This window comes from Podarcis vaucheri, assembly GCF_965113315.1.
Source record: "Podarcis vaucheri genome assembly, chromosome: 6".
NCBI lineage: Eukaryota > Metazoa > Chordata > Lepidosauria > Squamata > Lacertidae > Podarcis > Podarcis vaucheri.
This window is the reverse complement of record NC_138764.1, coordinates 13,775,378-13,800,853: the sequence shown is the minus strand read 5'-3', so window position 1 is coordinate 13,800,853 and position 25,476 is coordinate 13,775,378. Positions and strand designations below refer to the sequence as shown.

The window sequence follows — 25,476 nt, the reverse complement described above, 5'->3', positions numbered from 1 at the left end:
CCTCAGCCAATAAAGCGAGTCGGTCACGACTGGACCTAATGGTCAGGGGTCCCTTTACATTTACTACCTCAGTGCACTTTTGATGGTTCAAAGCACTTCACATATATCAGCTTATTAAAATCCTTAACAACAGCCCTGTTAGGTAAGCTTAGTATTATTCTCCTGTATAAATTGGGGGCTGAGACTAAGTAGCCTAAAGTTAGTGGGTTTATGGTAGAGGGGAGATTTAAAGCAGGAACTTCATGGTTCATAGCTTAGTCTAGCGCTGGCGTATGATGGGGCAGGGTGATGCTGTTGCCTCAGGTGGCAGGTGCTGAGGTGCGGGGAGGGGACAGAGCTGTGAGTGCCCTGTGGCCTGACCTGTACCCCAGGGCACTAGTCTGCTGCCCTCAAATGCAGTGGAAGATACTTTCACCAGTATTGGTGTACAATTCAACTACCAGTCAAATTGGTTTCTGCGTGTGCCTTGGAAGAGGACGCCATCTTGTCCATTGCCTCAGGCAGCAAAATATCCTGAGCTGGCCCTGGCTTAGTCTCCTAGCTGTTACACTGTGTCAGCTTCTAGGTTTGATTCAGGCAAAACCTGGTGGCAAGTATAATCAGGAGAATTTATTTCCAGCTGATGAACCATCACCAGCTCTTACTGTAACGTAAGGGTAGAGAGAGAATACTTTTTATGTACTGAGGTAGGAAAACAACGCTTTTCAATCAGTCTTCCCACTCAGTAGTTGACCAATAATCTATCAAGCCCGTGAGTAAATTTGCAAGTAAGCTTCCGGGGTGGCGCCATCGGCAATGGCGGATTCCCTCTGATCCGGAGGGACCAGCTCCACGGGACACGGCTCTTTCCCGCTACGGCGAAGCGGGGACCCTTTTAAAAATCACAGGCGGATGAAGCCTGTGACCATGGGACTCGGCGGGCACCTTTAGCGCCCCCCCAACCCGCAAAGGAACCCACTAACAGGCTCTGGAGTCAAGAGGGGGAAGTGGCGCGGTACTGAGAGTCAACTGCTTCTTCCGTGGAGCGAAGCCGCACAGCCGTTGCCAGAGAACGCTGCCTTTTTCCTGGGACAATTTGGCTTTTAAAACAATTACCCGTGAGTACTTTAATTTCGGACAATTGGACTTTAAATAATGATTTGCGAGTAGGAAGGAAAATTGGACTAAGAAATTTACCTCAATTTGGCACTGAAACGGGAAGGTCTAAACAGGAAGTCAGCCTTCCGTTTCTTGTAGATAGATTAAAGCAAAGACATGGTAAACTAGAGTTCAGAAAATCACTTGTAAAGGATTAACTTTCATCATTTAAAATTGTTGAACCCCCTTCGGAAGCAGGAGAAGAGGGGGGATTTTTTCCGGACTGTTTAAACCTGCAGAAGAGAGTGTAAAGTAAAGTAATTTTCCACCGTCTTGATCCTGGGAGCCGGGTGTCAGGACTGACGTTCTTTGGGAAGCTCATTGACCAGAGACAAACGTCTTTGACAGATAGTTAAAAGAAGAGAAACATAGTGATTCCATTGCTCCCTTTAGCATTTTAAAGGAACAAATATTGACAAAATATCAGAAAAAGGAAACTTTGTTGTTAGATCTGCCTTTAAAAGAAAAGAACAAATAGAAGCTCTTCCCCTAGAGGGAGCCTGTGAAACTGTTAACAATTCTGAATCGGGGAGCTTGCAGCTGCAACAGATTACAATCGTGGGAATAGACTTCTGACCTTGCAGAACAATGTATTCAGAAGCTCTGCTGCGTGCTTTCTGTAAAACAAGTGCCCTACTGGAACAGCTATATGAGAAGACGGACTTGATGACTGTTGCGATTAGAAATTTTGGACAGGTAGTGGGAAACTATATAGAGCCCACCCAGGAATCAAATCAGGAGTGTGCTCTGACAGAACAGATGAGGAAAGAGGATGTTGTTGAACCTTGGGCGCCAGAGATGGAGGGAGCTGTGGCCCAGCAGGAACATGAGCTCTTGGATTTGACAAATGAACTTGGAAAAAGCCAGATTTGGAAAGATAAAGTTTGGTTTGGTTTGGAAATGGGGGGTTGGACTGACCCCCCTATGCAGGGATGTTTGGACTTTTCAAGTCTGGCAATGGGCCGTGAGATGTTTGGGGTTGTGGGGGCTCTTAATTCTGGAGGGACTTTGAAACATGTTTTTAAATACCACATGGAGTTTAGTGTGGACTATGGAAAAGGGGCTGATTTGTCGAGAAGGGTCAAAAACACTGTTAAATTGGAGTTCCCACGAGTGAAAGGAGCAGGAGACAATGTAAAGTACAGGTATAAATATGAAGAAGAACCGCGGAAGGGACTTAAGGGCCTCGGACATAAGATTACCAGGTTAATGTGCTAGATTGATGGGATAGAAAGGACTGACAAAACCCGGGACCAGGAGGAAGAGACACTGGATGAAGATTGGAAGGAAAAAAATTTTTTTTCATTAGGATTGTTTTATAAAATTGATGAACATTAGAAAAATGTTGGAACGAAATAATTTGGCTTTAGCAAAAATGTTTAAAGAATTATGTAAGAATATTATGGTTATGAGAAATTGGTATAAATAAGATTTAAGTTTTAAGTTTTAAGGTCTTTTATAGTAAGATAAGATTAAAATAGATTAAGGTAATGTAATGACAGAATATTATGAAATATGGAAAGGATTTGCTGTGAAAATTAACAACTAGGATACAAAAAAAGGGAGGAGTGAGGAGGTCAAAGAAAGAAGGTAATGACAGTTAAGGATTTGAGAATATTGGATTTGTTTTTAAATGTTTGGTATATTTTTGTCTTTTGATTGTGCCGTGTTATTTTTTGATTTTGATTTTTATCAATTTGTATTGTTTGATTGTGGTTTGTTTTTTCTTTGTTTTTTCTCTTTCTGTTTCATTGTTGTTCTTGTTTTTTGTAATTCTAAAATTCTTAATAAATATCATTTTTTTAAAAAAGTAAATTTGCAAGTAAGGTTATACTATGTTTAGGGAAGCGTTTAATGTTTAATGTATTTTATTTTAATATTTTGTTGGAAGCAGCTCAGAGTGGGCAGGGTATAAATAAAATTATTATTATTACTTATTTATTACATTGTGATGCATTCATAACTGATTGCTGGAATATTTTGTGTGTGTTTTTTTAAAAAATTGCTAGATTAAAGAAGTGCAAACTCAGGATACTGGACGTTACACTTGTGAAGCCACAAATGTGGCTGGGAAAACGGAAAAGAACTACAACGTCAATGTATGGGGTAAGATATGCAGCTTTTGCAATCACTTTCGTAAAGAACGAAACTCTAGTAGTGAATGAAATGGGTGTTCCTGGAAAACCTAGGTGCATACAGTCGTGCCTTGGCTCCCGAATGCCTTGGGCGTTGAACATTTCAGCTCCTGAACGATCAAAAACCGGAAGTGAGTGTTCCAGAAGCCGAACATCCAATGGGGCTTCCGCAGCTTCCAGTTGGCCGCAGGAGCTTCCTGCAGCCAATCAGAAGCCGCGCTTTGGAAGTCAAACATTTCGGAAGTCAAATGGACTTCCGAAACGGATTCTGTTTGATTTCCAAGGTATGACAGTATTAGGGAAGGGGTATGAGAAATTTGCACAATTGTGCTGCAGTTCAGGAGATTTGTTTTTCTGATATTCACTCTTGTATCTGTAGTTTACAATCCTGGGAATCTTACTATGTTATTTTAATACACGCTCATTTTGAGACCTCTTGGACACAGGACAAAAAAGTGAGGAAGTGTGAGAAATTCATTTTCAAGCCCCTGATACTAGGATGGGTATGGGTAATTTTGCCAAGGATCCATTACCTAGTAACTAGAGCGGAATGGATCTGAAAACATTGGTTTGTTTTTCATTCTTCCAGTTTTTGCTGAATTTCTGCATCAGTTCCTGATTTTTTAAAAAAAGAGTACGCAAAGATTTATACATATTATTGTTCACATTTCTTCTAACATATGCTTTTTGGTATGCAGTTTTCCCTGGTGTGTGCATTTTTGGAAGCATCTCCCCTGAGTGTAGTTCACCATAGTGTGCATATTTTTGTGTGCACTTTCCCCTAATAAATGCATTTTTTGTATGCTCTTTGGGCTGGAGAACTGCATTATAATATTCACAGAAGCATTATTTCTCCAAAGATGGATTGCAAATTTCTCTCACAGTTTTTTCTCACTTCCCTGTTTATGCTATGCAACCCCCCAGAATAAGTTAAAGCAATCTCTGATTGCCTGAAGATTGAAACATTACACACTGGACTGGTGGTGGCATCTAGTGGTTGATCCCAAGCTTCACTTTTTATGTCAGTTTGGATTTTCCAGTTGCCTAGGGTTTGCCAGTGTGCCAGAACATACGGTTAGGAAAAACTCAAACTTTCCCTTGTCATCTTTCATGGCAGCTGTGCAAATAAATCTTTACACAAGCTGCACTGACTCTTAAGATCTATCAATTCTGTGTCCAGGGCAGCTGTCTACCAGCTCCATCTGGTACGCAGGCTGAGACCCTACCTGCCCGCAGACTGTCTTGCCAGAGTGGTGCATGCTCTAGTTATCTCCTGCTTGGATTATTGCAATGCTCTCTATGTGGGGCTACCTTTGAAGGTGACCCAGAAACTACAATTAATCCAGAATGCAGCAGCTAGACTGGTAACAGGGTGTGGTCGCCAAGATCATATAACACCAGTCCTGAAAGACCTACATTGGTTCCCAGTACGTTTCCAAACACAATTCAAAGTGTTGGTGCTGACCTTTAAAACCCTAAATGGCTTCGCCCCAGTATACCTGAAGGAGTGTCTCCACCCCCATCATTCAGCCCAGATGCTGAGGTCCAGCTCCGAGGGCCTTCTGGCAGTTCCCTCCCTGCGAGAAGTGAGGTTACAGGGAACCAGGTAGAGGGCCTTCTTGGTAGTGGCGCCCATCAGATGTCAAGGAAATAAACAACTATCTGACTTTTAGAAGACATCTGAAGGCAGCCCTGTTTAGGGATTTTTAAAAATGTTTGCTGTTTTATTGTGTTTTTTATATTATGTTGTTTTATTGTGTTTTTTATATTCTATTATTATTGTCCAGCATCACTGAGAAGACACCAGGTTAGCTACACCCCTGATCTAGATGTTCTTACAAGCTAAATCCTCTTCCTTCAAAATCATTATACCATAGATCTGCCTGTGAAAACCATCTGTAAGTGATGGTTTAGAAACATATTCTTTGCTTGCACGCAGGATCCAGAAGCAACGTTGGACAGCCTTTTGGTGTTGCAAATCCAGGAGATTTGTGCGTTTGATTTAGTATTGCCCCATTTCCCCAGAGCTATCTCCCTTTCCAAAAGCTGGCAGAATTCAGCAGGATGGGTTTAAGGCTTTGCTTCTGGGAGACTTAGTGGTATTACAGTACTGGTTTGAAGTACGAGAGACTGAAATAAGAAGTAGAAATTGGTGCAATGCAAGGAAAGCTTTAACTGCTGCCAGCACTGAAGCTTTTAATTCTCTTTACTATTTCAAACTCCGAAAGAGTTGAAGAGGTTCAAACAGAAATCTTTCGTTCCTGTTTTGTATGCTCTCAGGAATAGTTTGAGCAAACAGAAGGTACTCAGTTGTGTGTCCTGTTCTCCCCGTGAGGAATTCAGTACTTGAAAGAAGTCTCTGTGGGGGTCTGACTTTGCTTCTTCTGTTGGTTCCTCAAATGGCCCAGTGTTAGGTGCCATTTATTACTTGATAATTTTATAAGTTACAGATCACCAGCTATTTCTGACATTTCCCCACTTTAGTGCCAGCCAGTATTTATGGTTCAGACACGCTTACTCGTCTGACAGTAATTGAAGGAAACCTCATCAGTATGATATGCGAGTCCAGTGGAATTCCACCCCCGGCCCTCAGCTGGAGAAAGAATGGTAAGCAACTGCTATGGGTGAGGGCTTTCCTTAGGAGCTAGCTGTTCCCTACGCCAGTGTGGTGTAGTGGTTAAGAGCGGTAGTCTCGTAATCTGGGGAACCGGGTTCGCGTCTCCGCTCCTCCACATGCAGCTGCTGGGTGACCTTGGGCCAGTCACACTTCTCTGAAGTCTCTCAGCCCCACTCACCTCACAGAGTGTTTGTTGTGGGGGAGGAAGGGAAAGGAGATTGTTAGCCGCTTTGAGACTCCTTAGAGGGAGTGAAAGGCGAGATATCAAATCCAAACTACTCCTCTTCCTCCTCCTCCTCCTCCTCTTCTTCTTCTTCTTCTTCTTCTTCTTCTTCTTCTTCTTCTTCTCTTTATTTCATTGGTTTGCAAAGCTTTCCCTGCAACCCTCCCCTCTTTACCTAGCCCCCTACATGTGCATAGTCACACCCACCCAGTGGCGTAGCGTGGGTTGTCAGCACCCGGGGCAAGGCAAGTAATTTGCGCCCCCTAACCCGTGGATTTGCGCCCCCTAACCATAACCCCCAGATGTTGTGCCCGGTGCAGCCGGCCCCCCCTGCACCCCCCACGCTACGCCACTGCACCCACCCCATACATTGAAAGCATGTGGCTCCCCCAGATAGTCCTGGGAACTGCAGCTCGTTGAGGGTGTGGGAAATCGTAGCTCTGTAAGAGGCAAACCGGATTCTTTGTGGGGAGCCATGCTCTTTAAATGTGTTTTAAGTGCGTGGGGTGAATGTGATGAGTACGGTCTGTATAGCCAGCAGCGGTTGATACAGATTTGAACGTTTGCTTCTAAAACCTCATTTGCTTCTGTTGAAGGTGCTTTCAAATCAAATTGTTCTTTCTTTGTTTAAGCTGAGTTAGGCTGAGGCACGGAATCCTTGGACCCATTAATGTAATGGACCCTGCCCTTACCTGCTCTCTTTTTCTCTTTGTCTGCTTTCCTCCTCCAGTCCTAGTAGGACAAGAGGCAAGCTTGATACAGTATAACACTGCTGACTTCTAACCCTTGACTTCTTCCTACTTGACCTCTGACCACAAGGACCGATTTTTATGGAGGCAAAATTTCAAGACTGTAGACCTAAATCCACAGTGAAATGGAGGTGAATGATACCACTTAGGCCCTCCAGCTGTCTTGGGACTACAACTCCCATCATCCCTAGCTAACAGGACCAGTGGTCAGGGATGATGGGAACTGTAGTCCCAAAGCAGCTAGACTGGAGGGCCAAGTTTGGCCATCACTGACTTAGGCAGAACGCCTGCTGATTTCTATAAACATAGTGACACCTGTGCCCAGCACTCATTGGCTATATGAGAGTAGGGTTCAACGTTTGTGACCGTGTTGGATTATGGCTGACCTAGCCCAGCAGGAAATATGACTGGAATAGAATCTGTGTCAAAGAACCCTGAACCATCTGCTTCATCCTATGCTTCATATTTTTATCTGAAATAATGTTTCACTTGTAGGTTCTCCACTGCTGGCTGACCCTACAGGTAGGGTCAGAGTGTTATCTGGAGGAAGGCAGTTGCAAATTTCCATTGCTGAGAAATCAGACGCTGCTTCCTATGTGTGTATGGCTTCAAATGTTGCCGGAATAGCAAAGAAGGAATATAACTTGGTGGTATATGGTAGGTCAACATGTCAAATTGCTTGTGGCCGTTCATTGGTTTGGAAATGATTACCGTTGATGAGTAAAGCAGGGCTTGCAATCAAAGAACAAGAATGGAACAGGGGATTATCTAGTTCAACCCTCTGTTCTGCAGCAAGACCACAAAGTGGTCTCTGGAGTCTCCACTTGTAAATATCAGTTTACCTTATCCACATTAGATTAATAAGAAGCCTTGGTGGTTTTGCCAAATCTTTGGGGCCAAGCTAAACATACTGTGGGAGATCCAATCACGTCTTTCGTCTCTTGCAGAAAACAGCAGCAGAGGGGGTTTGGTTTGGGCTTGCAGGGTTTTTACTCTTGGCTCCAGTACTGCAGCCATGATTGGTTCTGAGCTGTGATTAGCTGTGGGATCAGTAGTGGAGAGGGGGTTGTGGGGGCGGCACTGACCTGACCTCCCAGCACCAGAGTCGCTACTGCTTACTGGGACACAATGCGGGTGGTGCTGTGGTCTAAACCACTGAACCTCTTGGGTTTGCCAATTGGAATGTTGGCGGTTTGAATCCCCACAACGGAGTGAGCTCCTGCTGCTCTGTCCCAGCTCCTGCCAACCTAGCAGTTTGAAAGCACACCAGTGCAAGTAGATCAATAGGTACTGCTGCGGCGGAAAGGTAAACGGCGTTTCCATGCGCTCTGGTTTCCCTTGCGCCAGAAGTGGTTTAGTTCTGCTGGCCACATGACCTGGAAAGCTGTCTGCGGACAAACGCCGGCTCCCTCGGCCTGAAAGCAAGATGAGTGCCGCGACTCCATAGTCGCCTTTGACTGGACTTAAGCATCCAGGGGTCCTTTGCCTTTTACCTTTTACTGAGAGGGGCAAGGCAATGGGGAGGTCCACCTTGTGCAATTAATTTGGCAGGTGCATTAGCTCCACCTATGCATTTGAATTAGTGCTGACCTCCGCAGTGCCTTGACCCTCCGATTCTCTCTTTCCCAGGGAGCACTACCACCCTAGCTTACAATCTCATCCTGCCACCCACCGCTGCATGGGGTGGAGGCACAATATGAGTACATGTGAGCACATCTTGCAGTTAATAGTAGCCTGGAGGGTAGGATTGGCATGGGGTAAAGGCTTAAGGCCTCCTTTCCCTATGCAATGCCCCTACACAGGAATCCACCCCCTGCCCTCTCTGCATTCTGCAAAAGAAAACAAGACATTGGGCGGTTACAGTCACAGATTTTTTGCGTCGCATTTAGCTTTGTTCTCGGAAGCTGAACTCTTTGTGCTAAGTCTGGAATGTTGTTTTGTTTCTCCGAATAGTTCGTCCAACTATATTGGGCAGCGAAAGCCAGCAGTCGGATGTAACTGTGACTCGAGGGAATGATATTTCATTAGAATGCAAGGCAGAAGGTATTCCGGTGCCAGCTGTCACCTGGATGAAGGATGGCCGTCCATTGGTCAGTGGAAGAGGAGTGGAAATACTGAACGAAGGACATCGTCTGTGGCTTAAAAACTCTCAGGTGTCAGACACTGGCCGCTATGTGTGCATTGCTGTGAATGTGGCAGGACTGACTGACAAGAAATATGACTTAAGCATTCACGGTGAGCAAGGGAAATGTGTGCAACAGAAGAGATGCATGTTTTGGGCCAAATCAACAATTCCACTCTGTTTTACAGCGCTAGCCCAACATTGCACAGTGGAACCTTGGTTCTCAAACCTCTCAGTTGACGAACGTTTCAGAACCCGAATGCCGAAAACCCAGAAATAAATGCTTCCATTTTGGAACGCGCCTTGGAAGTCAAACGTCTTCCACTGCGTGTTTTTCAATTTTCTCAATTGAATTTGTTGACAGCCCTTTCCGCCTCAGTTTTTGAATGTTTCGGAAGTCAAACGCTCTTCTGGAACGGATTACGTTCAAAAACCAAGGTTCCACTGTACTGTAAATTAACTGATAATTCCCCGATCTTGAAAATTTCCCCCAAGTGCTCCTCATACTGGCCTCCTGCTAAAAGTACGAGCACCTCAGATTGTCTCTTCATTAGCCATAAAACAGGAGGTCCATGTTGTTCTCCTTAGAACTGCTTCTAATGTTACAAGGAAATTGTGTCAAGAGGAAATGTTGGGTGACTTGTGGTTCCTTTCCCCACACTTCTGGGTCTCTTCCAAAGGGGATGTGTGTATTTTCCCACTAAGAGATGTGTGTTGTGTTCTCATAGAAGGAAGGCATGTTTCTCCCCTTCTCCCCGCCCCCCTTCCAGCTATCCTTGTGTCAAGAGAGACAAGAAAGTACCGTATTTTTCGCTCTATAGGACGCACTTTTTCCCCTCCAAAAATGAAGGGGAAATCTGGGTGCGTCCTATGGGGCGAATGCAGGCTTTCGCTGAAGCCTGGAGAGCAAGAGGGGTCGGTGCGCACGGACCCCTCTCACTCTCCAGGCTTCAGGAAGCTATCCCAAGTCTTGCAAGCCCGGCGGGATGTCCCGCGGGCTCGCAAGGCTTGCGGGCAGCAGCCTGCACCCAAAAGCTGGGGACAGCGGGGAGGCGCAGCGCCGCCACCCCGCTATTCCCCGACCTGAACTGGAGGCTGGGGGTGGGAGAAGTAAGCCTGCTTTTCCCCCCGCCAGCCCCACAAGCTCGGGGGATAGGGGGATGGCGAAGCGCCGCCACCCCGCTATTCCCCGACCTGAACTGGAGGCTGGGGGTGGGAGAAGCAAGCCTGCTTCCCCCCCCCGCCAGCCCCACAAGCTCGGGGGATAGGGGGATGGCGAAGCGCTGCCATCCCGCTATTCCCCGACCTGATCAGGAGGCTGGCGGGGGGAGAAGCAAGCCTGCTTCTCCCCCCCCCGCCAGCCCCACAAGCTCGGGGGATAGGGGGATGGCGAAGCGCTGCCATCCCGCTACTCCCCGACCTGATCTGGAGGCTGGCGGGGGGAGAAGCAAGCCTGCTTCTCCCCCCCGCCAGCCCCACAAGCTCGGGGGATAGGGGGATGGCGAAGCGCTGCCATCCCGCTACTCCCCGACCTGATCTGGAGGCTGGCGGGATAGCGGGCCAAGCTGTCCCTGAAGGAAGAGGGAGACGGAGCACTCCGTCTCCCTCTTCTAGCTTGGGATGGTTGCGCAAAGCCTCTGCAGGGCAGCGCAGTGCGCTGCCCCACAGAGGCTTGGGAGGCTGTCCCTGAAGGCAGAAGAGGGAGACAAAGTGCTCCGTCTCCCTCTTCTAGCTTGGGGATGGCTGCGCAAACCTGGGGGGAAATCAAATTTTTTCCCTTGATTCCCCCCCCCCCAATAGGTGCGTCCTATGGGCCGGTGCGTCCTATAGGGCGAAAAATACGGTACCTTGTCTCTCCCTGAGAAAGAAGGGAAACTGCTGTGAGCTCATCCAAGTCCCCAGATTTGGGGCATGCATATTATGAGCATATTGCCCCACTGAGGAAATTTCTGAGCACTAGCCGCCAAAAGCATTCTGTTAACATATTGTTAAGGAAAAATCTGGGTGTGAGGCTGCTCAGTCACCCTGCTTGTCGGGCAGAGCCCGCGGGTCCCTGCGGAATAAAGGAAGGAGTCCAGCCAAATAGACCAAAGTTTATTGCGCAATAGGTTCAAAGAGCAAATTTTGAACCCCAAGGATGGGGTGACAAAGACTTTTAAAACTTTCCCACCACATCTCAGAATACAGTTCGAAGGGGAGGGGTTAACCTTGGCAAACATGTCCAGACAAGTCCTTGGTACAAGATTAGCATAAGCAGACATGGGAGGGCAAGACTCAGGTATAAGATTAGCATAGACAAATATGTCTTAAGTACCCACCACCCAAAAGTACAATAGAAGTTCCTTTGCATGTCTGGAGCCTGAGGCGAGTCAGGTGATGAGATTTGGCTTCCTTTGGCTAACAATGAGCCCAGCAATTTTCACCTCTGAGAACTTCCTGGAGTCCTTTTGCAAGGGGAAAATAGCTTTGGAATGGGGGGAACTGGGAAAGGAGGTGATTTTATATTATTTTTAAAGTTAGGTGACTTCCCTGAGCTGTCAAGTTGGAAGGATATATTCAGGCATAATATTTGTAATATTTAACTTTAAAGATGTGGGCCCCCCTGTAATTTCCGTAACACCTATTAACCTATTCTTCATTTGTGGGTTATTTTATGGAACAGACGGCTTTGGCTGTCCATTATGGAATTATGTTTTCTTATATGCCTTGTTTCTGTGGTTTTTTTGTGTGTGGTTTTTTTGCAGTCCCTCCAAGCATTGCAGGTGACCTGACTGTGCCTGAAAACATCAGCGTAGTCGAGAAAAACCCTGTCACGCTGATTTGTGAAGCTTCGGGAATTCCCCACCCATCAATAACATGGCTGAAGTTCGGGCAGCCTGTCTCTTTGAGTAGCTCTGTAAGAATCCTATCAGGTAAGCTGGGGTTATTGAAGTGGAAGAAGTTACTTTTTTAAAAAAAGATAAAATGAGCACCTTGTGCAGCAGAGTTAAGGTCAAATTAAGTAGAAGCCTGCGGAAAGAAGAAACGAAATATGAGCTAGTTTACGACACCAGCAGTATTACATAGCAATACTTTTCCTGGATTATACCCTGTCTGATTAGAGGTGGGATAATGAGGCAGCAGGGACGCGGGTGGCGCTGTGGTCTAAACCACAGAGCCTAGGGCTTGCCGATCAGAAGGTCGTGGTTCGAATCCCCGCAACAGGGTGAGCTCCCGTTGCTGTGTCCCAGCTCCTGCCAGCCTAGCAGTTCAAAAGCACGTCAAAGTGAAAGTAGATAAATAGGTACCACTCTGGCGGGGAAGGTAAACGGTGTTTCCGTGCGCTGCTCTGGTTTCGCCAGAACCGGCTTAGTCATGCTGGCCACATGACCTGGAAAAACTGTCTGCGGACGAATGTCGGCTCCCTCGGCCAGTACAGCGAGATGAGCGCCACAACCCCAGAGTCCTTTGTGACTGGACTTAACTGTCAAGGGTCCCTTGCCTTTTTTAATGAGGCAGTAGGAGAATCCTCGATATTCAGAACTTACCTCTTTCTCAGCAACTCATGGAGGTACGAGGAGGAAGTGTGATTGAGGGAGAAATCCATTCTGTTCACATTTTAATGCGCAGAAATGTTAAGGTATTCTTGTAAGAAAAACTGCTCCTCTTTTCTTCATGGGGTATCCAGGAGCCTGTATAGAGTCCTTAAGTGGGTTACCTATTGGTAGGAGGAAACAACAGAGGCCAACCAGAGTATATTGAGAAGCAAAGTGGCTAGTAAGCCTGATCTTTATTCAAGGAACTGTTGCAACAGGGTCCCCACTCACCACACGCAGGAGGGAGGAGAACCCTGAACAAGCCCTTATATAGACTTTTGAAATTGCCCACCCTGTAGCCCAAGACCAATCCCCAAAACATCATGCATACATCACAGAAGGAGGCTGTCTACAGCAGAAATCCTGTCTGCCAGGATACCTGAAGATGGTCACTGATTACATTATCTGGGCAGCCTGGCCATTCTTTAGTGATGGTTAAAACTTCCAGGTCACAGGCTCACCCTATTGAAACACAAATACAACCTTAAGACAGGATTTGCAAGCAAAATGACAATGGGAAGGCTTTCCCCATTTGCCTCCCTTACTGCAGAGGAATATTTGAGGTCACTGAGAGAGTCAAAATGGCTTCAGGATTGCTCTCCCATACTTTTTCAGACACATGGTTCATATATTTAGATATGTGTGCATTTATGAATATTCCATATTTGAGGCCTTAAAATTCTCGTGACAGTGTCCTGGGACCAATATGGGCACTATATATTGTCAGGCTATATTTGACAGTCAGTTTTCATTATAACATGTGAATGTATGACTCCTCTTCAGGTGGCAGGATGTTGCGCTTGATGCAGGTGAATATGAAGGATGCTGGTCGTTACACCTGTGTGGTGACTAACGTTGCAGGAGAGGAGAGGAAGAACTATGAACTCTCTGTTTTAGGTGAGCATGCGACAGATGTCAGGAGGGTTAAATAACTTTGGGGTTTTTTCTCCTGATATTCATGAATAGTTCCATGGCTTTAAAATCTAGCCAACTGAAAAACTGGTGTCTTTAAGAAGTTAATAATAATAATAATAATAATAATAATAATAATAATAATAATAATAATAATAATAATTTATTATTTATACCCCGCCCATCTGGCTGGGCTTCCCCAGCCACTCTGGACGGCTTCCAAAAGAATATTAAAATACTATAATACATCAAACATTAAAAGCTTCCCGAAACAGGGCTGCCTTCAGATGACTTCTAAAAGCCTGGTAGTTGTTGTTCTCTTTGACATCTGGTGGGAGGGCGTTCCACAGGGCGGGCGCCACCACAGAAAAGGCCCTCTGCCTGGTTCCCTGTAGCTTCGCTTCTCGCAATGAGGGAACCGCCAGAAGGCCCTCGGTGCTGGACCTCAGTGTCCGGGTAGAACGATGGGGGTGGAGACGCTCCTTCAGGTGTACTGGGCCAAGGCCGTTTAGGGCTTTAAAGGTCAGCACCAACACTTTGAATTGTGCTCGGAAACGTACTGGGAGCCAATGTAGGTCTTTCAAGACCGGTGTTATGTGGTCTCTGCGGCCGCTCCCAGTCACCAGTCTAGCTGCCGCGTTCTGGATTAGTTGTAGTTTCCGGGTCACCTTCAAAGGTAGCCCCACGTAGAGCGCATTGCAGTAATCCAAAGTTAAGAGATCAAGAATACCAAAAATGTAACAATAACTGGAATATTGTAAAAAAAAAAATAATCTGAAAGATTATTGTGGCGATTTAAATTTTTTGACTGGGCTAGAATTACTCTTCTAAAGATAACTAGTAGAAACAGTGGAAACGTTGGTAAATAGAAGATTGGGCACAATTGGAAAGACTTACAACATAGAATTCTATGGACCCAAGTAAGAGGTGGAGGAAAATCCGGTGCAAACAGAGTAACAACATAATAAGTAGTTAAGTAACATAATTTTTATTTTATTTTTTATTCATTCATACATGTTCAATAACAGAATCTTAAGAGATCTCACTTGTTTATTATTATTATGATGAATGTTGACATGTATGAAAAAGATATCTGTGAATCAATTTAAAAACCAATAAATATGTTTAATCGGAAAAAACTGGTGTTGGCATTTAGCAGCACTTGGGGGTGGGGGAGAATCTGGCAGGCGGGAAGTCCGCTTAATGTGCACAGAGATGCCACCGCTCAGAGGGCCTTTGAAGGAAATGTGAGAAATGGGAAAGCATATTCTCTCTTCCTGCAAATTCTAAAAGCTTGTAAAAACCAAACACCACCTTTGAAACAAAAACTGTTTGACACTAAAAAAACCTGCATCCCATTCAAACTAGTATCATCCAGGCACCTTGGGGGAATGTAAAATAAAGTGATATTTTTATAGCCTTTTTCTTCTTTGCCAAACTTTTATTAGGCATTACAAGTATAGGCCATCATAAAACATCCGTTTATAAAAATGTAAAATATATACAAATAAACAGCAACGTAAAATATATAATAACGAGGATTTTCACTGGGGTTTCTTCCTGCTAAATAGTGCCATTCACCACTCTAAGAGGTACTACTGACAGAAACTTTTTTGAAAAATAATGACATCGCTATGGGCTTGTCAACACTTAATCATCATCATCATCATTTTATTTGTATGTTGCCTTTCCATAGTTAAAACTATGCTTAAGGTGGCTTACATGATTTACATAATTACCAACATAACAAAAGTCATAAGCAATAAATAAAACACATCAAAAAACTACACAACCAAATGGAAAACAATTTCTGCTTGTCCCATGTCTAGATAGTATGAGTCAAGTGATTTTCTGCTTGTCTCGTGCTTTCTGGGTACATGCCTGGGTGGTTTTTCCTTTGCCCCTCTGTGGAAGCCGTCCAGAGTGGCTGGGGAAACCCAGCCAGATGGGCGGGGTACAAATAATAAATTATTATTATTATTATTATTATTATTATTATTATTATTATTATTATTATTATTATTTCCCTCAGAAAACCCGTTCTTTAGCATTAAATCGAAGCAAATGTCAATCTGGAGAAAACCTGATTGACGTTTGTTCTGATTCAGGGTGAAAGATTGGGTTTTCCTGGGAGGAAGGGGTGGGGTAAACAGAAGTGTGGATGAGCCTTGTGACTTTTATCACATCCAAATGACCTGAGAAGATAATAGGATGAATGCACATAACATGAATTATGGCGGCTCTCTTTACAGTGGTGCCTCGCAAGACGAAAAGAATCCGTTCTGTGATTCTCTTCATCTAGCGGTTTTTTCGTCTTGCGAAGCAAGCCCATTGAAGGATTAGCGGATTAGCGCTTTTAGCGGCTTTTAGCGGCTTATCGGCTTATCGGCTTATCGGATCAGCTGATAAGCGGCTTAGCGGCTTAGAAAAAGGGGGGGGGGAACCCCAGCAGGAACTCGCAAGACATTGTCGTCTTGCAAAGCAAGTCCATAGGAAATTCGTTTTGCGAAGCACCTCCGAAACGGAAAACTCTTTTGTCTAGTGAGTTTTCCGTCTTGCGAGGCATTCGTCTTGCGGGGCACCACTGTATTTCCATTGAAAGTCTCAGGAAAAAACCCTGCTCCCAACGTAAATGAGTGTATTTAAGGTTTCATCATATACTTGACAAAGGTGCAATATTTCTCACCTTTCAGCATGTTTTGAGAATATGGTTGCTGACAATGGAGCAGCATTTATGGTTTCTAATGTGAGCTAACTAGATGTCCTCTTGCATATGCCTTTCTCGGTTTGTTTTTAACCATGTAAAAGTTCCTCCGGGCATTGTGGGAGAAAACAACCTGGAAGATGTGAAAGTGAAAGAGAGGCAGAGCCTCATGCTGACCTGTGAAGTAACAGGTAAGGCAAGGTTTATCTTAATTACAGGTGACTTGGCCATTTGTTGGGGCCAGATTAGATGTGATGTGGACAGCCACATTCCTATCTCTGTGTCTGCCCGGTTTATATATGGAAGTGAGCCAAGGCAGCGGGGAAAGTGAATAAAGTAAGTCAATTTGGGAAGTTGAGGTCGTTCTCTGTTCAGCTGCCCTCCAACCTTTCAGTTTATCCATTGACCAGGTGAACAAAGGCAGCCTCCTGTTATGTCCACTTTTGACACTTATGTTATGTGCAGACTAAGCAAAGTGTTTAGTGGGAATGATTTCTCCCTTGGGCCATTTGTTCCTGAACAATATGCCCAAAACTAACAGACAGACAGATATCAGTCACTCTGTTCTAAAGGGCCATCGATAGGTTAAATTCAAAGTGTGAAGGAAACAAGCAAGAAAGGATTCTGCTTTGTATTTCTTCTGTGCCAGTCATAATGGTCAATTGCAGGCAAAATACTGACTCTTGCATACTGTAATGGGAATTGGGGTTGCTTGTGCGTAAACTGCAAACTGCTCCAAGCTGGTCGTATAGCTAAACCTTTCCCTGGTTTGACAGCCCTTACAATGCGACTGTCCTAGTCACTGGCAGAATCTGTAAGTGGGCATCTCCTAAACTTCCTCCAACATAGAAATTCTTTGACGCCAAGTCTCCTCCTAGATTCTCTGTGCGGAAGCCTTCTGCACAGCGTGGGCGTGCCAAGCGGAGGTCCTGTGCGCTCTCCGCTGATTTCACTGGAAGAGTCTCGGAGCCTCCCCTCCGCAGTACTCTCAGCCTCCCCTTTCTCCCTGGTGTCCCCTGGATTTCCTTCCCCAGCGGAAGCTCTCTCTCTCTCCTTGCTAGTTCCCTCCCCTGCATCATTGGAGTGTCTTACCTCTCCTCTTGCCTCTGATGGCAGTTCCCTGACACATACCATGGTTTGCAAATGGGGAAGAAGATTCAGGAATTCACACTCCTAGAATTGTAGAGCTTGAAGGACCATGAAGGTCATCAAGTCCAGGAATCTTTTTGCCCAGCGTGGGGCTTGAACCCACAACCTTTAGACTAAGAGTCTCCTGCTGTGTTGACTGAGCTATCCCTCCTCTCCAGTGTGGTGTAGTGGTTAAGAGCGGTAGACTCGTAATCTGGGGAACCGGGTTCGCGTCTCCGCTCCTCCACATGCAGCTGCTGGGTGACCTTGGGCCAGTCACACTTCTCTGAAGTCTCTCAGCCCCACTCACCTCACAGAGTCCTCCTCCTCCTCCTCCTCCTCCTCCTCCTCCTCCTCCTCCTCCTCTTCTTCTTCTTGTCTTGAATGATCCCCTCCCTTCATTGTTTAACTTCATAATTTAATATCATTTAGTATAGGGGTCGGGCAGGGGTACCTTTACCTTTACCTTTAGTATAGGGGCAGGGAATTGCTTTCAGTCTGAGGGGCAGCTTCAAACTTGGCCAACCTTTCAGTGGTCATATTCCAATAGTGGGCAGGGCAAAAAACCCAAACCCAATGAAGAATGAACATGGCCTCCAACCATCTATTCCATACACAAACACACAAGTTCTAGACAAAGCAAAACTATGATCAAAGACCAAAGACGTAAGTTTCCCCTTTTGTATCAAAGAGGGGCTCATCTTTCCTTCTGCACTGTTACTGAGATTGGAGTTGGCAGATGAAGAAGGAACTGGGAGCAGGAACACAGCTTTCGAATGCTGCAAGCTGAAGGCATTTCAGGTCATTAGCAGCGTCCTTAGAAACAGCAACTTCTCGCTGCTTCCTAGACTGTGCCAAATTCGAATGCGATTCAACATTTTATGGCATAAGATTCCTTAGTTAAGCCAGGGAGTGATTCTTAAGCCATGGCTTGCGTAACTGTGCTGTACAAAGCCATGGAAAGTTCAGCTTTGCACAAAAGGGTCCCAAATGTGCTGCGGTAACTGCAGGTTTTATGTTGCATGTTCTCTGTCAGTTGTTGTTGTTGCTGTTGTTGTTTAGTTGTGTCCGACTCTTCGTGACCCCATGGACCAGCGCACACCAGACATTCCTGTTTTCCACTGCCTCCCGTAGTTTGGTCAAACTCATGCTGGTAGTTTCAAGAACACTGTCCAACCATCTTGTCCTCTGTCGTCCCCTTCTCCTTGTGCCCTCAATCTTTCCCAACATCAGGGTCTTTTCCAGGGAGTCTTCTCTTCTCATGAGGTGGCCAAAGTACTGGAGCCTCAGCTTCAGGATCTGTCCTTCCTGTGAGCACTCAGGGCTGATTTTCTTCAGAATGGATAGGTTTGATCTTCTTGCAGTCCATGGGACTCTCAAGAGTCTCCTCCAGCACCATAATTCAAAAGCATAGATTCTTCGGTGACCAGCCTTCTTTATGGTCCAGCTTTCACTTCCATACATTACTACTGGGAAAACCATAGCTTTAACTATACGGACCTTTGTCAGCAAGGTGATGTCTCTGCTTTTTAAGATGCTGTCTAGGTTTGTCGCTGTTAGTAATCAAGGTTAATGCTGGCACAGTTTCCTCTTGACAAAGTTTCCCAAGGCTGTTTCATTCTCTGGTTACAAGGGCAGCCCTGGTTGACATTAACCTTGGTTTAGCATTGATGCGCATATAATGTTGAGCCATGGTTAAGACAGATAAAGAGAGAGAGGGCATTTGCAATGAAGATGGAAGGAAGGAATGGAAGGGAGCTTGGTTCCAGAATTGCAAAGCATGGTTTAAAGGCAACCAGTGTTATGTCTGCACCAAACCGTTGCCAAGATGTATTGTGTAAATACAGCCCACTGTGATTTTTCTCCACCACAGAATTACTGTAAACTTTTACTTTGCGGTAGGAAAATGTGTTGCGTATACAGAGGCAAACTTGGCAGTAGGAAGGTGGGATAGTGGCCAACACAATATGAAGCAACTCAGGTGTAAAATAATTCTGCCTTTAAGACAAATGGCTATCACGTTTGCTTTGCAAATGTCCACGGCAAATGTATATCATCTTAGACCAAATTCAAACCGGTGATTAAAAAAACAACAACTATTGAATTTCACAGAGCTGTTCCGAAGTTATCTACTAATGGAATATAAGGTTGTATTCAGTTCTAGTCCCACTCAGAGTAGACCCATTAAAATTAATGAACATGACTAATTTAGGCCCATTAATTTCAATTGCTCAGCTCTGAGTAAAACTTAGTTGGAGTCAATCCATGATATTTTTTGCATTTGATGTTGGGCTCACATCTAACTGCCTCTGCAGACATGTACATAATAGCTCTCTGAAGAAGTGTTCTGTGGTTTTTTTTTAAAAAAAATACCCTTACCTACCAACAAAAAATAGTCTGTACCTGTATGCATTATACTTATACTGTTCCTCAAATCTATATCTATAGTTATAGCTATAACTATAGCTATATCATCTATATCTATGTATCTATATCTTTTTCTGATATCTAGTTTTCACTTTATATTTTAATTTTAAAGTTTCCTGAACAATGAAGTGTTAGAAGTCATTAACAGTTACAAATATATGTTGCTGTTTTTTGTTTTTGCTTTTGTTTAAAAGGGAACCCTATCCCAGAGATCACATGGTTAAAAGATGGGCAACCTTTCCTAGAGGATGACAGCCATCAGTTAATATCCAACGGGCGCTTTCTTCAGGTTACAAATACGCAAGTATCTGACACGGGGAGATACACCTGCATTGCATCCAATACAGCTGGAGACAAGAGCAAAACCTTCAGTGTTAATGTACTTGGTAAGATTTCTGTGTGTTTTCCATAGAAGAAGGCAGATCTGTTTCGACGGAATATGTCAGTAAAATATTTTTCATGCAATTTCCCCTAACGTGTTGCACAACTCTATGCCATTCTTAGTGATATATCCACTTTTATACACACCTTTCTATTATATAGGGACGCAGGTGGCGCTGTGGGTTAAACCACAAAGCCTAGGAGTTGCCGATCAGAAGGTCGGCGGTTCGAATCCCTGCGACGGGGTGAGCTCCCGTTGCTCGGTCCCTGCTCCTGCCAACCTAGCAGTTCGAAAGCACGTCAAAGTGCAAGTAGATAAATAGGTACCGCTCCAGTGGGAAGGTAAACAGTGTTTCCGTGCATTGCTCTGGTTCGCCAGAAGCAGCTTAGTCATGATGGCCACATGACCCAGAAGCTGTCTGCGGACAAATGCCGGCTCCCTTGGCCTATAGAGCGAGATGAGCGCGCAACCCCAGAGTCGGTCACGACTGGACCTAATGGTCAGAGGTCCCTATACCTTTACCTTTGCATTCTATTATATGCATTTTTGTATACATTGGTCAGGGAAGTGAATTGCAAAATTTGGAGAAATCTGAAGCTTGAAGGATGGCTGCATTTTGGTTCACATATTGGACCAATACTTCTGCTTGTTCTGTGCCTAGAAAGGACAGGGCTGAGAAGTTTTCCCCTTGCCCCTCCACTTTCCCCTGGGAACCCAGGTCTTTAGTGCTAAATCGACCCAATTGCTGTTTTTTTGTTTTCTGATTCAGTGCTAATGAACAGGTTTCCCCTGGGGAAAGTAGCCCAGCAATGGAGGTGTGTCTATGCCCACTGTTTCATAATGTGTGAATGTGACTGAACCAAATTTCTTTCCCATCACAGCATATAGCAATAAAAATGTGAATGCATTTATATAACAGAGGAAAATAATAATAATAATAATAATAATTTATTTCTACCCCGCCCATCTGGCTGGGTTTCCCCAGACACTCTGGGTGGCTCCCAACAGAATTATTATTATTATTATTATTATTATTATTATTATTAAAGTGATAAAACATCAGACATTAAAAACATCCCTGAACAGGGCTGCCTTCAGATGTCTTCTAAAAGTCAGAGAGTTGATTATTTTCTTGACATCTGGTAGGAGGGCATTCCACAGGGAGGGCGCCACTACCGAGAAGGCCCTCTGCCTGGTTCCCTGTAACTTGGTTTCTCTTAGTGAGGGAAGCCAGAAGGCCCTCGGCGTTGGACCTCAGTGTCCGGGCTGAACGATGGGGGTGGAGACGCTCCTTCAGGTATACAGGACCGAGGCCATTTAGGGCTTTAAAGGTCAGCACCAACACTTTGAATTGTGCTCGGAAACATACTGGGAGCCAATGTAGGTCTTTCAGGACCGGTGTTATATGATCTCGGCAGATGGATTTTCGTGCGAATTTTAAAAACACAACCCAAATTATTAGGGAAATGTGAGGAACCGAATTTAAGATTGGAAAAATGAGGAAAATGAGAGAATGAAAATGGCGGGTCCGTCCATCCCTAGCTACGTGCAAAGCTGCTCACCAGGCTTTTGGTGCTTGGTTTAAATATAAATAGTTCTTGTCCCAGGAATCTTTGGAAATTGTAGGTTGGTGGTGGTGGTGGTGAGGATTTTGTTACAGATCCTTGGGCTTCCTACAAAAGTACGACTCAGAATTTCTTGGTAGTTGGGATGTTATGCTCGGGGTGTGCCCAGATGCACCCTAATGTTTAAAAAAATGGGATTGTGGTGAGAGAAGCAGCGGTTGGTGAGAGAAAAGGCAGAAGGAAGACGCAGACGCAGAGATGCAGGCAGAATAAAAAGGCTGGAATGTCTCATGGTTCTGTTTCCACCCAGGCTCCACTCTTCACCTTTTGCTCACACCAGGACAGGAAGATGCAGAAACCTTAATGTGTTTTGTTCAATTTGGGTTAGCTCATTATCTGGTTAAATACAATCATGAAAATTGACTGTATCTTTGTTATAATCCTGGTTATCACAACAGCAAGAAAATAATAATGGTTTTTTGTGTCTCATTTTTTAAAGTATTTTCAAGGTGAAGTTTAGATGTTAATTTAAAAAACATAGTTTACTTAAGTTTTAATTTGTTTGATGATAAAAATAAATCCCTTTATAGCAGAGTATGTATTCAATTGTTGCTCGGTCCCTGCTCCTGCCAACCTAGCAGTTCGAAAGCACGTCAAAGTGCAAGTAGATAAATAGGTACTGCTCCAGCGGGAAGGTAAATGAGTTTCTGTGCGCTGCTCTGGTTCGCCAGAAGCGGCTTAGTCATGCTGGTCACATGACCCGGAAGCTGTACGCTGCTCCCTCAGCCAATAAAGCAAGATGAGCACCGCAACCCCAGAGTCAGCCACGACTAGACCTAATGGTCAGGGGTCCCTTTAACCTTTATGTATTCAATAAAGGTTTGTCTGTAAAATAAAAGTAAAAAAATCCCTAGGTGCACACCCTAATGAAATTTGATGTATATTCCTATGGATGTAACTAGATATGCCCTTAGATTTAGTAGCAGATATACCAGATGTTTTCTGCTGGGGCAAATGTACACACTTCCTTACCATCACCATCCAAGGTTCAAATGTGGTCACTGTGTTGAATATGCAGCTGGAATCCACAGGAACCAGTCTCTCTACTTTTCTCTTATGCATCTTCTTCCCACCCTCCCCACCTCCCGGTTCTTGTTCAGTGTCTCCATCTATTGTGGGTGCAGATAATGACGGGGGCACCGAAGAAGTCACAGTTATTTTGAATAACCCCACATCACTGGTTTGCGAGGCTTATTCCTATCCCCCGGCTACGATCACCTGGCTAAAAGATGGAGCTCCCATAGAATCGAATAGGAATATCAGGATTTTGCCAGGTAATACATTTTTGTTTCTTTATATTATTTGGATTGCAGTTTTTGTCACTGTATTACTCAGAGAAGTCTAGGTGGGGCAAAAAGTGATGCACAAGTTTTACTCAATTCCTGCTCTTCATGTGGGCAGAATTTAATGTGTTCTGCATCTTGTACAGCTATATTCTGGTAGGACGATTGCAGTTGGTTTTTTTAAAAAAAACGTTTTACCACTTCATTTATCCCAAAAGCATTAGGAGCAATCAGATCGACTAAACCTCTAAATATTCCCTCTACATAAGAATGAACACATGAGGGAGAAGACTAGGTCAGAACCTTTCTTCCTGGCATTTTGTTTCCATATGGAATGTTTTTTTTGGAGGAACGTTGACTTACATGAGCTTCATTCTCATTACAAGAGAGAGAACCTTTTAATCTATTTTAACTGTGTAAACCTGAAGTTCTGGTTTATCCTTGAATCCCACACGCAAAATAGTGACAGTCTAGAGCAGTCTTTCTGACTCTTGGGGCCCCAGGTGAACTACAACTCCCATCATCACTATCTAGCAAGACCAGTGGTCAGGAATGGTGGGAATTGTTGTCCAACAATATCTGGAGACCCAAGGCTGGTCCAGAATCACTCTAGCTAGAGCCCAGCTCCCAAGAATTCCTTTAGTTCTTCAGCTTTAGCATGTAATGAAGTAAGCATGGTTTCATTTTATTTCATTGACATTGTTAGCCAACCTTGATTCATGCCTGTTTCAGAGGAAAGCATACAAGCATTAATTTAAACAAACCATATTGTTTCACAGGTGGTCGAACTCTACAGATTCTGAATGCCCAGGAAGACAACACTGGCAGATACACTTGCATAGCTACAAATGAAGCGGGGGAAATGTTAAAACACTATGAAGTCAAAGTCTACAGTAAGCACACTAACAATCTTGCTGTAATCCCTATATTTTCTTGCCCCAAGTTTTCTTTCCGTTGCTGCTTGGGATTTATAATGCAGCCTCATTCAATAACTGAATTATTCACTGTCAGGGAACTGCCATCGGAGCTAGAGGCGGAGGGAAGGCTCCAGAGGGATGCCGGAGAGGGTCCCAGTAGGGAGAGAGGCAGCCCATCTGCTGGGGAAGGAAATCAGCGTAACACCAGTGGAGAAGGGGGCAGATGGGGGGATCGGAGAGGAGGCTACAAGACTCCTCGCCGGAGACCAGCGGAGAGAGTACGGGTACTCCGCTGCCCACACCCTCCCTGCGCAGAAGACTTCCACGCAGGGAGAGTAGGAGGAGACTTGGCGTCAAGGAACTTTTATGCTGGAAAAGGTTCAAGAAACGCCCACTGACGGATTCTGCCAGCAACTGAGACAGTCACGATGCTGGAGGCTGTTCAGTCAGAAAGGGTTTAACCAGGTAACCTCGGCAGCAGTGGCGGCAACTTACGCATGAGCAACCCCTAAATCCATTACATTCACCTATGAACCAAAGTGAAGCCATATGCCTACATTTTGTTTTGCTTCGTTTCTCCCTTGGCATGCTAGCGCCAAGCGAGGCAGCAGGGGAAAGGCTTGGAGCAGGGAGCTTATATGTCTGAGGGAAAGGAGCAGCCTGCCAGGTTGGTAGTGGAAGAGACGCTGCTTAACCTTTTCTCTTCCAGCCATTTCCCCCATTCAAAACAGCTTCCAGCACCTGTTGTTGCAGGTGCTGTAGAAAAGAACTTTCCGCCTACAGGCAGAAAAGCAACTTGAAGTGTGGATATTTTTGAGTGGAAGGGAAAAAAGACTAGAGAAGAAACAGTTAAGCAGCCTTTGCCATGCTTCCTCTCAAGACTGCAGACACCCATAGCTGCATTTCATTAAAAAATAAAGAAGGCATCTGTTTCATGTGTATGTCATGTCTTCTATTGTCTTAGATTTTTCAGCTGGAAAGCCCATCAAAACAAAAACATCCAGTTGTTAGAGGAAAGGGCAAATGGTGGCCTCTTGTTGTACCTCAACAGGAATACTGTTCTACACAATAGGGGCAGCCACACAGAAAGCCCTGCTCTGAGTTACTGTGGCACAGGCTTCTGCAATCTTTGGTACTTTCAGAGAAACTAACTCTCCTGCAGACAGCAAAAATCTACTGGATGTATAAGGGATGCGGGTGGCGCTGTGGTCTAAACCACTGAGCCTCTTGGGCTTGCCAATCGGAAGGTCGGCGGTTCAAATCCCCGCAACGGGGTGAGCTCCCGTTGCTCTGTCCCAGCTCCTGTCAACCTAGCAGTTTGAAACCACGCCAGTGCAAGTAGATAAATAGGTACTGCTGCGGCAGGAAGGTCAACAGCTTTTCCATGTGCTCTGGTTTCTGTCACGGTGTTCCGTTGCGCCAGAAGTGGTTTAGTCCTGCTGGGTCCATGACCCAGAAAGCTGTCTGTGAACAAACGCCAGCTCCCTTGGCCTGAAAGTGAGATGAGCACTGCAACCCCATAGTCGCCTTTGACTGGACT

The 25,476-nt window shown here is 44.9% G+C and overlaps 1 protein-coding gene across 3 annotated transcripts in view; it reads left to right on the top strand.

Annotated features, from left to right (window-relative positions):
• Positions 1-25,476, top strand: part of HMCN1 (hemicentin 1) — a 316,075-nt gene that overhangs the window by 185,291 nt on the left and 105,308 nt on the right. For all 3 annotated transcript variants that reach the window (XR_014220481.1, XM_082225398.1, XM_082225397.1), the window contains exons 42-51: positions 3,147-3,243; positions 5,757-5,879; positions 7,357-7,518; positions 8,815-9,096; positions 11,728-11,895; positions 13,342-13,455; positions 16,279-16,365; positions 19,924-20,115; positions 22,837-23,010; positions 23,799-23,912. Coding sequence is in view for 2 of the 3 variants with exons in the window: in XM_082225398.1 (XP_082081524.1) it covers positions 3,147-3,243; positions 5,757-5,879; positions 7,357-7,518; positions 8,815-9,096; positions 11,728-11,895; positions 13,342-13,455; positions 16,279-16,365; positions 19,924-20,115; positions 22,837-23,010; positions 23,799-23,912 (1,513 nt within the window). In the remaining variant the exon portion in view is untranslated. The remainder of the gene's footprint in view (positions 1-3,146; positions 3,244-5,756; positions 5,880-7,356; positions 7,519-8,814; positions 9,097-11,727; positions 11,896-13,341; positions 13,456-16,278; positions 16,366-19,923; positions 20,116-22,836; positions 23,011-23,798; positions 23,913-25,476) is intronic.